The 11,707-nt window shown below is 43.5% G+C and overlaps 1 protein-coding gene across 4 annotated transcripts in view; it reads left to right on the forward strand.

Annotated features, from left to right (window-relative positions):
* Positions 1 to 11,551, forward strand: part of GMPR (guanosine monophosphate reductase) — an 86,197-nt gene extending 74,646 nt beyond the window's left edge. For all 4 annotated transcript variants that reach the window (XM_036759727.1, XM_036759753.1, XM_036759736.1 and 1 more), the window contains one exon: positions 6,649 to 11,551. In XM_036759727.1, coding sequence (XP_036615622.1) covers positions 6,649 to 6,829 — 181 coding nt within the window. In that variant the 3' untranslated portion in view covers positions 6,830 to 11,551. The remainder of the gene's footprint in view (positions 1 to 6,648) is intronic.
* The last annotated feature ends 156 nt before the right edge of the window (positions 11,552 to 11,707 follow it).

The raw sequence follows: 11,707 nt of genomic DNA on the forward strand, positions 1-11,707 counted from the left end.
GTCGTGGCTCCATTTGGGGTTTTCTTGGCAGAGATACTGGTGCAGTTTGCCATTTCCTTCTCCAGCTCATTTTACAGATGAGGAAACTGAGAGGGGTTAAGTGACTTGCCCAGGGTCACACAGCTAGGAAGTATCTGAGGTCAGATTTGAACTCAGGAAGATGAGCCTTCCTGACTCCAGGCCCAGCCCTCTATCATATCTAGCTGCCAGTCCCACATTATCCACTACCCATCTCTGAATGGCTATCCCATAGGCATTTCACATTATCAACTACCTATCTCTGAATGGTTATCCCATAGACATTTCAAGCCCATCCTGTCCAAAACAGGACTCATTTTGCTCCCCAAACTCTCTCCTCTCCCTGACTTCCGTCCTTCTGTTCAGGGCCCCTCCGTCCTTCCACCTGGGAGTCATCATTCCCCCTCCACCATTCCTCCTATCCAATCAGCTGTCAAGTCTTGTAGATTTTACCTCCATATTTCTCACGTCTGTTTCTTTTTCTCCACTCGCACCACAACCATCCTGCCTAGTTCAGATCCTTCTTACCTCCTGCTTGTTTTTCTACAGTAGCCCACTAATCAGTCTCCCTGCATTGTTGGTCTCTTCTCTCCATCTCCCATATAGCTGCCAAATTGTTAGTCTTAGTGGTCAGGTGTAACCATGCCACTTCCCTGCTCAAGAAGCTTCTATAGCTTCCTGCTGCCTCTAGGATAAAATACAAAGTCTTCTGTTTGGCATCTATACCCTTTACAATTTGGTTGCAACCTACCTATCCTGGTTTGCTGCCAATTGCTGTCCTCTCAGAGATAGCTAGGTGGTACAGTGGATAGAACACCTGTCTTAGAGTCAGGAAGACATGAGTTCAAGTCCTGGCCCAGATACTTACTAGCTGTGTGACCCTGGACAAGTCACTTAACCTCCATCTTCTTTTCTTCTATAAAATAAGCATAATAGTAACAGCTGCCTCACACAGTTGTTGGGAAGATCAAATGTTTTAACATGTAAAGTGTTTGTTGTTGTTCAGTCATCTTACTTAACGCATGTCTGACTCTTCGTGACCCCATTTGGAGTTTTCTTGGCAAAGATACTGGAGGGGTTTGCTGTTTCCTTCTCCAGCTCGTTTTACAGATGAGAAAACTAAGGCCAACGGGGTCAAGTGACTTGCTCAGGGTTAAACAGCCGGTAAATGTCTAAGGCTGGATTTGAACTCAGGAAGATGAGTCTTCCTGACCCTAGGCCTGACACTCTGTCCACTGCACCACCCAGCTAGCTTGTAAAGTGTTTAGCCGACCTCAACACACTTATTTAATAGCTAGCTATTTCATACAATCTACATTGCAGCCAAATCAATCTTCTTCTGTTTTTTCACACATAATATTTAATCTCCTGCCTCCATGTCTTTGCATAAGCTGTCCTCCAGGTCTAGAATATAATTCCTTCACCACTCTGCCTCTTAGAATTCCCAGTTTCCTTCAAGGTTTGGCTTAGTTGCTGCTAAGCCCATCTTGGTCCCCTACCCTGTGGCTTCATCCCCTGATTCCCTCAAGAAATTCCTCTGGGAGCATGTACATACATATGTTTATATGTATGTACCACACGTATATGTATGTATATGTGCATATATTTTTCCTGTGTACATGTTGTGCTTCCTCCTTCCCCCATGTAAGTTCCTCAGGGGCAAGAAGTGGATTATTTTTGTCCCTTTGTCTCTACTACCTAGGCCAGCCTGCCATATAGAAGACAATCAATGCTTCTTGAATGGATGGTTTTAGAGAGGTAATGTGGGCCACCCTGTCACTTACAGATGATTAGCCCATTGGGGTCAAGTTGATCACTTGGGGTAATAAGTGTCAAAGCTGTGATTTGATCCCGGTGCCTCAGACCCCAAATCCAGCACTTTTTATCAAGCTAACAAGGCTTCTGGGTGACAATGACTGTTTTGGGGAAATAGGATTTATACTGGCATTGCTAGGTCAGGATTATCCTGGGAGCAATCTTCCTGGCCTCAGTGAGGTTGAGTCTGGGAGAACAGACGTACTTCTCTTCCCCAGGAGCATTGGGGAGTGTCTAATAGCATCACCTCCAGCCTGTGGGGAGGTCATATAGCAGTCACCAGGCTTGGAAATGATGTCTTTGGGTGCTTAATAATGCAATACTGTCTAGACCATAGGATGGTGTGCAGATAATTTCTTAAAGGCAAATTTCCTTAAATGTAGCCAGGTTTCAAAGCTGCCTTGAGGCATGGATGAAAAGGCCAGCCAGTTGATGGAGGCAGTATAGTTAGCCATTTAATTATGTTTGTTCCGTATTGCCAAGGGAGACTTTCATGAACGACCACCGATGATAACCTGGACTTTTTTTTTAATTTTAAAGTGTGTGTGTGTGTGTGTGTGTGTGTGTGTGTGTGTGTGTGTGTAATAAGCCCCATAATACTATATCTGTTCATATGCTTATACCAATCCACCAAGTATCATATCACTTTCCACTGTTGTTGTTCGTCCTTCGTTCACTTCCTATTACAGACAAGCCAGAGAAGGTGAACCGGATAGCTAACACTTCAACTTAACTCAATTCAATAATTATGTATTAAGTGCCTACTGTACATAGGGCATCGTGCTAGGTGCTGAAGATATAAGCCTAATATTCTATTGGGGCACACGATATTTAATAATAATAATGATGGCATTTATATATCACTTTAAGTTTGTGAAGCACTCTACAAATTGGTTCTCATTTTTGTCCTTGGGTCAGTGCTGGGAGATAGGTGGGATTAGTATTGTTATTTTTGTAGCTATTGAGCAGCTAGGGGCTACAGTGGAGTCAAAGAAGACCTGAGTTCAAGTCTAGCCTCAGATGCTCACTAGTTGTGTGACCCCGGGTAAGTCACTTAACTTCTGCCTCAATTTCTTCATCTTTAAAATGGGGATAATACAGCACTAATCTCCCAGGGTTGTTGTGCGGATCAAATGAGAGCATCTTCGTAAAGTGCATAGCACAGTGTCTGGCACATGGTAGTTTTTTAATAGATGCTTATGCTCTTGCCTTCCCGTTCTCCATTTTACAGATGAGGATACTGAGAGGGGTTAAATGACTTGCCCAGGGTCACACAGCTAGGAAGCATCTAAGGCTGGATTTGAACTCAGGCCTTCTTGAGTCCAAATTCAATACTCTCTCCACTTAGCAGCCTACTTACATGAAAGAAGTAAATACAATATGATTTAAGTAGGAAAAAGGACTAAGGAGTAGAGGGGTGGCAGGGATCAGGAGAGCTTTCTTGTAGGAAGTGGCACCTGACATGAATTTTTAAAGAAGCTACCAATTCAAAGAGGCAAATTCCAAGATGTCCTTTCACTAAACTTGTACCAGTCTACTGCAGGCATGTGGGAGCCTGGGCAATGACATAGGGGATCAACACGGTGGTGCTGAAGTCATGCTTCAATGTGGAGAGCATGAAGGGGACTAATGTGGAATCAGACTAGAAATGTAGGCTGAAGCCATACTGGGAAAGGTTTGAAATACCACCTAAAGGAGTAAGTATTTTATTGTGGAATTAATAGGGAACTGTGGATAAGTGGGCAGCAAGGTGGTACGGTAGACAGAGTGTCACATCTAAAGTCAGGAAGGCTTGAGTTTAAATTCAGCCTCAGACACTTATTAGCTATGCAACTTTGGGCAATGGACTTAACCCAGTTTGCCCTCAGTTTCCTCATCTGTAAAATGAGCTGGAGAAGGAAATGACTCCAGTATCAATGCCAAGAAAATTCCAAATGGGGTCACACAGAGTCGGACATGACTAAAATAACTGAACAAGAAGTGTTGGGTGTAAAAAATGCTAGCTTTTGGAGGCAAACAGAGAAACCTGGTTCCAATCCCTGCTTTACTTTTGACCTAAGATAAGTCACTTAACCTTTTGAGCCTCAGCTCTCTCCTATGTAAAATAAGGGGGATGGACCAGATTATCTCTGAGGCCCACATGGTGTTGCCAGGAGGTTGACTTTAATATCCTCTAAGAAACATACTCTTTCAAAAGGTGCCATCTTTTAAGCCTCCTATTTTTCTCTTTCTTACTCTCTAATTTCTGGACTTGGAGGATGATTGGGGTTTCCAGGGGGTAGAGGATGTTATACAAATGCTTTGGAACCTTCCATATAATTGAGAACAAGAGACACAGCTCATCCTCTCAAAGCCTCAGTAGCCTCGGAGAGACCTTCTCCCAAAACGTGGTAACTGATACATCAGGTTACACAGTGCTGCCAGAGAGAGGAGGGAGGAACTCCTACCTCGAGTGGGATCCTGGGCCTAGTGCCAAGAAGCTTAATGATCTATCAGAATTCGTTGTTCCTGTTTGAGAGACTGGTGCTACCCTGTACAGACACAGTTATATAAACAGGACCGTCGCAGAGAGGGGGTGGCCAGCTCCCCTGCTTAGGCAGATTTAATTTTTCTTTGAATCATTTTTTAAATCTTTGGTTTTTATTCTGCTTTTTATTCTAAATTAGGGCTGGGGAGAGATGGGCTTCAATTTAGCACATCAAAATAGAAACTGAGGAACTGAAAGAAACAAGTCTCCTGTAATTTCAGCAGGGTTTAAACATAACAGAGAATGAAAGATTCAAGAATATCAAGGCACAGTCCTGGAAAGAAAATACTGAAACAATTAAAGCCCCACTCAAGCAGACCACTGGCCAGAGCTCCATTTACATGGCTAGGGCCCTCATCACTCCCTGTGGCACTTCTCAGAATGCTGGAAATGACTTATGGATAAGAGATGCTTACTACAATGACCTCTCCTTCACAAGGAGGCCTCTCCTCCTTTGACGTTACATTCAATTAGGACACGTCTCCTTATGCTTTAACAGCTCCTCGGCAATCATTTCCCACTTATTGCTTGGGCCGTCCCTGGGACGCTGATCAGTCAGGGTAATCACCTCCATTTTATAGCTTTAATTTTTCTCCTGAGCCCCAGTCCCAACTATCTATTGGACATTTCTATCTGTATGTCCTCTAGGCATCTCAAACTCAATATTTCTGAAATAGAACTGACTGATCTCCCCCTTTACCTCCCCAACCCATTCTTTTTCTGAATAATTGACAACACCATGCTTCCAGTCACTGAGATTCCCAACCTCATTGTCTTTTCTACTACTACAATATCTCTTGCACCCATCCCTATATTTCTACAACATAGCACCCTATTTCCAATCTTTGTGTCTTTAACATGGTCCTCTTCCATGCCTGAAATATAATCCCTCCTCACTTTTATTGCTTAAAATCCCTAGTTCCCTTCAGGTCTTCTACATGAAGCCTTTCCTAGTCCCCACCTCTCCAAATTACTATGTGCCCATTTTGTGTATACCTATGTATTTTTATGTTATCTTCCCCAATGGAAGGTAATCTCCCTGAGGGCAGGGACTACTTCACTTTGTATTTGTATCTTCAGTATAGTATAGTGCCTGACACATAGCGAGACCTGCTTAACAAATGCTTGTTGATCGACTAAGGAGACACTCTGAATTCAGTTCCATTGAAAGAATATTTATCAAAGTTCCTTCTGTGTCTCAAGTACTGTGCTAAGTGTAGGGGATATAGGGACAAAATATTCCTGGACCTCAAGTAGCTCATAATCTATTTGAGTAGATAAGTTATATACATAAACAAATAGAAAGCATTTTCAAAGTAATTTCAAGAGAGAGAAAAGAGATTGACACCAGTGGGGGTGGGGCCAGGAAAGGTCTCATGGAAGAGGTGGCACATGAGCTGTGCTTGAAGGAAGTTTGGGATTCTAAGAGGAAGTGGTAAGGAGGGACTGCATTCCAGACCTGGGCGAGAGCTTGGATCAATATGGCACAACTTGGTTGCAAAATGGTGGCAATGGGAATGCAAGTCATTTACCATAATGGGAGGTGAGAGAGTCTCTATGTGTATGGGGGTAGGAGTAGGGAGACTGGGGGAAGGATCTTTGGCATTGCTAGCAGTCTAGACTTTGGGATGGTAGATTTTCTACCTTTCCTGCTCCCCTAGGGAAGCAAGGGACATCCACCTCCTTTTCCTCATTTTTTCTTCTCTCTGTCCCCAAGAAGCTCTGACTGGGCAGCTGTCCTCAGCTTCAGGTTCTTGGTAGGAGGCCTTTTCCTGTCATTTCATAGACATGGGAAGAGTGAGGGTACCAACTGGTGTACTAAGTAATACCTTTCAGAGTTTGGGGAAGAAAAGGAAATACCTGCCCAGAGATAAAAAAGTGTGTTACCTCCTCCCTACGATGTTCTGGACTATTGGTAATTAATATGACATCTATGGATTAAAGTAAAACAGAAAGTTAGTTGCTACCTTTCAGGTCTGGGATGGGAGATGTCTTGTGATGACACACATTTCCTGTTCTGTGTATTCTAAGCTCAGATCTACAGGTGCATCAGAAGTTGTTATGGAGGAATGTTTACTCTCTATGGGGATTTGATAGCAAGTGGTAAATCTCAGGTCCTGGAGACTTTGCTTTCATTTTTCACTGAGATTTCATGAATTTCTGGCTTTGGATGGGCCCAATGGAGAAAAACTTGTCATCTTACTAAAATGCTAAAACACAGATTTTTTTAAAAGCAAGAGATGAAGAAGGAAAATAAACCCAGAGTAATCATTGTTTTCTGTCCCCAGGGCCTCAGAAGGCAAAACTGTGGAAGTGCCTTTCAAAGGAAATGTGGAAAACACTATCCTGGATATCCTGGGGGGCCTGAGGTCCACCTGCACCTATGTGGGTGCCGCCAAACTCAAAGAGCTCAATCGGAGGACGACATTTATCCGGGTTACCCAGCAGCACAACTCGGTCTTTAGCTAACCTGGGGGACTGAAACCCCATTCAACTAGAGTGGAAGCTTTGACATGCACCCGCTTTGCCCACAATCTCCCTTCTTGTCTTGTGTAAGACCTTCCTGGCTCCTCATGATGGAAGATGCCTTCTCTGAGCAGCAGGAGGGCCTCGGGAGCCCAAAACCAGCATCTCCGGCAGGCATGTAGCTGGGGAGGGACTTAGCAGCCAAGCCCAGGGCTATGGTGTAGAGTGTTTGCTGCCTTCAACAAACACTATCATTGTTGAAATCCATGTGAGACCCTTCCACTTTTTTTTAAAGAAAATAGTTTTCACTTTAATATAATGTTGTGTCTTCACAATTGATGGCTGGAGTCTCCACTTGTCGGAACAAGCCCCATGGTCACTGTTTGGGGAATTTTCTGCCTGTCCTCCAGGTGTGGTAACAGTCAAACTAGTATTTGCTGGTATTAGTGGTCAGACAGTGCTTCCCTCATGGTGGCTACTGCCCAGTGGTGGCTGGGCAGGCTCCACAGGGAGGAAAAGAAGATCCTAGCAAAGCCAGCCAGGTAGAGTAGTGACCTTAGTTCCCAAAAAAGCACCAAGGAAAGATTGTAAGTATGAGAACATGAAACATAGACTTTCTAAGTGAGCTCTGGGCTACCTATGGGTTTGGCTCCTTATTTTTGATCTGGGAGACCAAGGGTTCATTACATGTGCCTTCTAGGGATGTCATAACTACATATTCATTGAGCCTATTACTTGTGGAAGGCTGGGCCGGTGTTGGCTTTCCCTCTTCGGATTTTTCCCCTTTCTTCCCCACTCCACCCTTTTATCTATAAAGAACATATGTTTAGTTGTGTGCTCACATTGAATGTACTACAGCCTCTTCTTGTAAAGATCCTAGTGAAATGTTTGTAATGAAGAGGCCCACCATTGCTGGTAATGGGAGGGGAACTCCCATTAATATAGCTCTTTACCAGAATGTAAGTTAAGAGACTTCCCTTGGATATGGTACTGACTATTTCTGATAATTGGTAACATGTGACTACTATGTAATGATGGAGTAATTGACAGATCACAATGACATTTTCCAGGAAGTACATATGGTCCCCAGAACAGTTTCACAGGAAGTTATGGTGACATGTTAACAGAATGAACACTGGGTGAATCAATGCTTGGCTCCTTGTTTTAAAAAGAGTTACTTGGATATCAACACTCTGGGAAGTTTAAGCAACTTAAAGCAGCCTTTGTTTTTGCTAGACACAAGACAATATACAGACATTGAGTCTCCTTAGAAATGAATGAGGCTTTTGGGAAAAGAGAGTGTGAACAAACCAGAAGGCTTGCCTGCTGTGATTTAGGTCAATGGAAGAGCTCTACCTCTGGGTGCTTGACCATGCAGAATATGAAATTCAACCTCACCCTCCACTTAAAGGTATTTGAAATATGAGGAATAGGCTGGAAAAGTTATAAATTTTTCCATGGCCCCAGAGGCACGTATGTCACCATTACCTTCAAGTCTAAGTGGAGGCAATTTTACCCCTTGCCTCTCTCCCAAATACACGGACATAGCTATAGAAAGATAAATGTGTAAGTGAGTTACTGTTGGGAAACTGCAACATCTGGATAATGTGGGCGGTAGATGGGGATTTGGAATTGGAAAGAACCTTAGAGATGGTCTAGTCCAAACCTCTCATTTTACTGGAGGAAACTAAAGCCCAGAGAGACCATACCTTGCTCATAATCACCCAGCAAATTAATGACAGAACCAGGAAAAAGCAAGGTGTGGGCCTATCCTGGAGATACCAAAACATCACTCTTTTAATACTTCGGTGGGGGGCGTACGCTTTCAACTTCATGACAAATGGATTTCTTTTGCCCTATTCTCTTTATAGTTGCTATTTCTCTTTTGAAATAATTAATTCTAACCACTAGTTGAAGGGAAATGGGAGGGGGGGCAGTGCTGCTGATAGGTTTGGGAGAGGCAGAAGAAAAAACATGAAAGGAAATTTTTAAAAGTCCCTTTCACCCTTAGCAACAGATACCTTTTAATTATAGCTAATTTTCTTCCCTTTGCTTTTTCCCCCTCACCCCCAAGGTGAAAGCATAATGAGACAGTGGTAAATCCCACACCTAGAAAGATATGGTTCATTAGCCCATGACTCTACATACTTAGGACTAATTACTGCCTGTTCTGTGGGATAATGGGACAGGGTTCTAGATCTATCTCATGCAGGACCTTATATTGGGAGTTGGAGGGGACCAGACCCTCTCATTTTTTCCAAGGGCTAGGGAGATTGACATGTCCAAGGTCACATAAACACTAAGGGGTAGAACTGGGATTTGAGCTCAGTCCTATAAACCCAAGTCCTCTACTCTTTCCAGGGCACCCCATGTGGGAGGCCCCTTTGCTAATCTTTGTTTTTAAGGAAATGGAGTCTGGCAGAAAAGCCAAAGTGATTTTGATCCAGTGGCCTAAAAACAAGGTAGGAGTCTGAGAACAACAAAGATTTTTGCAACTATCCTCTGCTTCCCCAGGATTGAGAATATTCTTTATTTAGATTGGGCTTTCCAGGTTAAATGTGTTTTCAGAGATGATATTTCATTTGATCCTTTGATAACAACAAGTATATGGAGCAGGAAGTATTACCCCCATTTTTACAGATGAAGAAACTGAGGGCCAGATGTTAAAAGTGATTTGCCTAATCATGAAGACCACACATATGGTTGGGGGTGAGGGGGACTGAGCCAGGATTGCAACTTAGGTGATGGAAACGTAGGATTGTGGATTTAAAACTGGAAGGGACCTTGGCAGTCCTCTAGTCCAACACTCATTTAACAATAGAGGAGACTAAGACCAGGAGAAATGAAGGCACTTACCCAAGGTCAATGGCAAAGCCAGGATTGGAACCTAGGACGTCTAGCTCTAAATTTGACATCCTTTTTACTCTATCACAACTAGTCTTTGGATTCTAAGCCTAGAACCCTTTGCATAGCACTATGTTGCCTTGAGCACTGGTCCTGGAGTGAAGAAGACTCCTCTTCATGAGTTCAAATCCAGCCTTAGACACTTACTAGCTGTGTAACCCTGGGCCAGTCAATTAACCCTGCTTGCCTCAGTTCCTCAATCTGTAAAATGAACTGGAGAAGGAAATGGCAAACCACTCTAGTATCTTTGCCAAGAAAACCCCAAATGGGGTCACGGAGAATGCGACAGTACTGAAAAAAAGACTGAACAACAAATGTTGCTTTGGTAGCTCGACTGAGTAGCAGACAGAGGGAAAGGTACCTAAACTGACCCCCAGTTGGCATTTGTAGCATCAATCTGCAGCTGTCATTTGCCTTGGTGCTGACCGAATGGACAGATGACACATACATCCTGCAAAGGTTTTTCCATGTGTGAGTCAGAGGAAAAAGCAGTGAGGCTGCCTTCCTAAATAAAGACTAGCTGGGAGATGTTGACACAGTGCTGGGGTTACTCACTTTGCTCAACAACTGTCTTAAATAATGTGGCTTCTAAATACTTCCCATTGCTTGGACTCAGCTGCTATCATTTATTGTATTTTCAAAATCCTCCCCATGTAGTAGATTGGCTAAATGCTCCTAGCCTAGCCAAGCCAAGCCAAGCCAATAGAGTTGTGTACTATCAGGGACCCAAATCTTCCTGTCAGAATTGCCCTTGGCTATGTTGTTAAAATTGGATTATCTGCCAAGGAGAGGAGGGCTGAGGTCAGAAAGGTAGGAGCTTGGTCAGAAAGCTTCAGGAGAGGTAGCTAATTTTAGTGGCTTATTCATTTCCGCATGCCATCTTCCAGGGGGTGGGAGATGACCAGCGGTCTTCCTTAGTCCTGGTTGAAAGTGATCAAGCCTTTACCTTCTGGCATGTAGGCACCAGTATTTCTGGGTCACTTGTTCAAATCTTAAATCTGATAAGCAGTGAGGAGTCCAGGGTAGACATGACAAGTAGAGGAGCGCCAAAAGCTGTTAGCAATTTCCAGTTAGGCTAATAGACTGACCTTCCTTCTGTGGCTTAGTTAAATTTTTGTATGGGGATTTTCTGTTGAAAATTTCCCCTTCCTCTCTCCAATCTCCACTGGATGACATTTAGGGCTGGAAACCTTTAGCAGGCAAGCAAACACCTTAGTGCCAAGGAAACATATCTTTCACTAGAAGGAAGCTAATGAATGATCACTTTTGGGTCTCTTTGAGCTTGGCCTACATGGGCATTTTTTTTTTTTTTGGAGTGGGGAAGGCAGGGCAATTGGGTTTAAGTGAATTGCCCAAGGTCACACAGCCAGTAAGTGTGTCAAGTGTCTGAGGTCACATTTGAACTCAGGTCCTCCTGACTCCAGGGCTGGTGCTCTACTCACTGCACCACCTAGCTGCCCCTACATGGGCAATTTTTAAAACACATACATGGATCAGTCATCATTCTCTATGCACATTCATGGTCCAGCAACATTTTGAGATGAACAAGTCATGCTAGTGGGAACCCACAATGGGAAGTCTAACTACTCAGGCATTTGTGATAAGGCACCTGGGCACACACATTGCAGATGACATGAATGAATGGATGACCTCTTTCTCAGAAATCAGTTTGTAGCAGAACTGTATACAGTGTATCTCTCACACCACATAAGTTCATGAGCTGCCAAATGCTTGTTTAAAAGAAATATTCTTGCAAATGGTATTGTTCAGTTTCTTGAGAAATAAAAATGTTTAACTGGATGAGCCAAGATGCCAGATGCAGAAATGCGCCTGTTTTTATGAACCATGCCTCAAGGAGGCAAAAACGAAGTGAGGTAGATGTGAGGCAGGGGAAGGGGAACAGCTCTCTTCTCACTTGTCCAGTCTTGAGAAACCTGCACTGTGGAGGACTATGGTCAAGGGGAACAAGAAAGGGTA

This window comes from Trichosurus vulpecula, chromosome 1, assembly GCF_011100635.1.
Source record: "Trichosurus vulpecula isolate mTriVul1 chromosome 1, mTriVul1.pri, whole genome shotgun sequence".
Lineage (NCBI taxonomy): Eukaryota > Metazoa > Chordata > Mammalia > Diprotodontia > Phalangeridae > Trichosurus > Trichosurus vulpecula.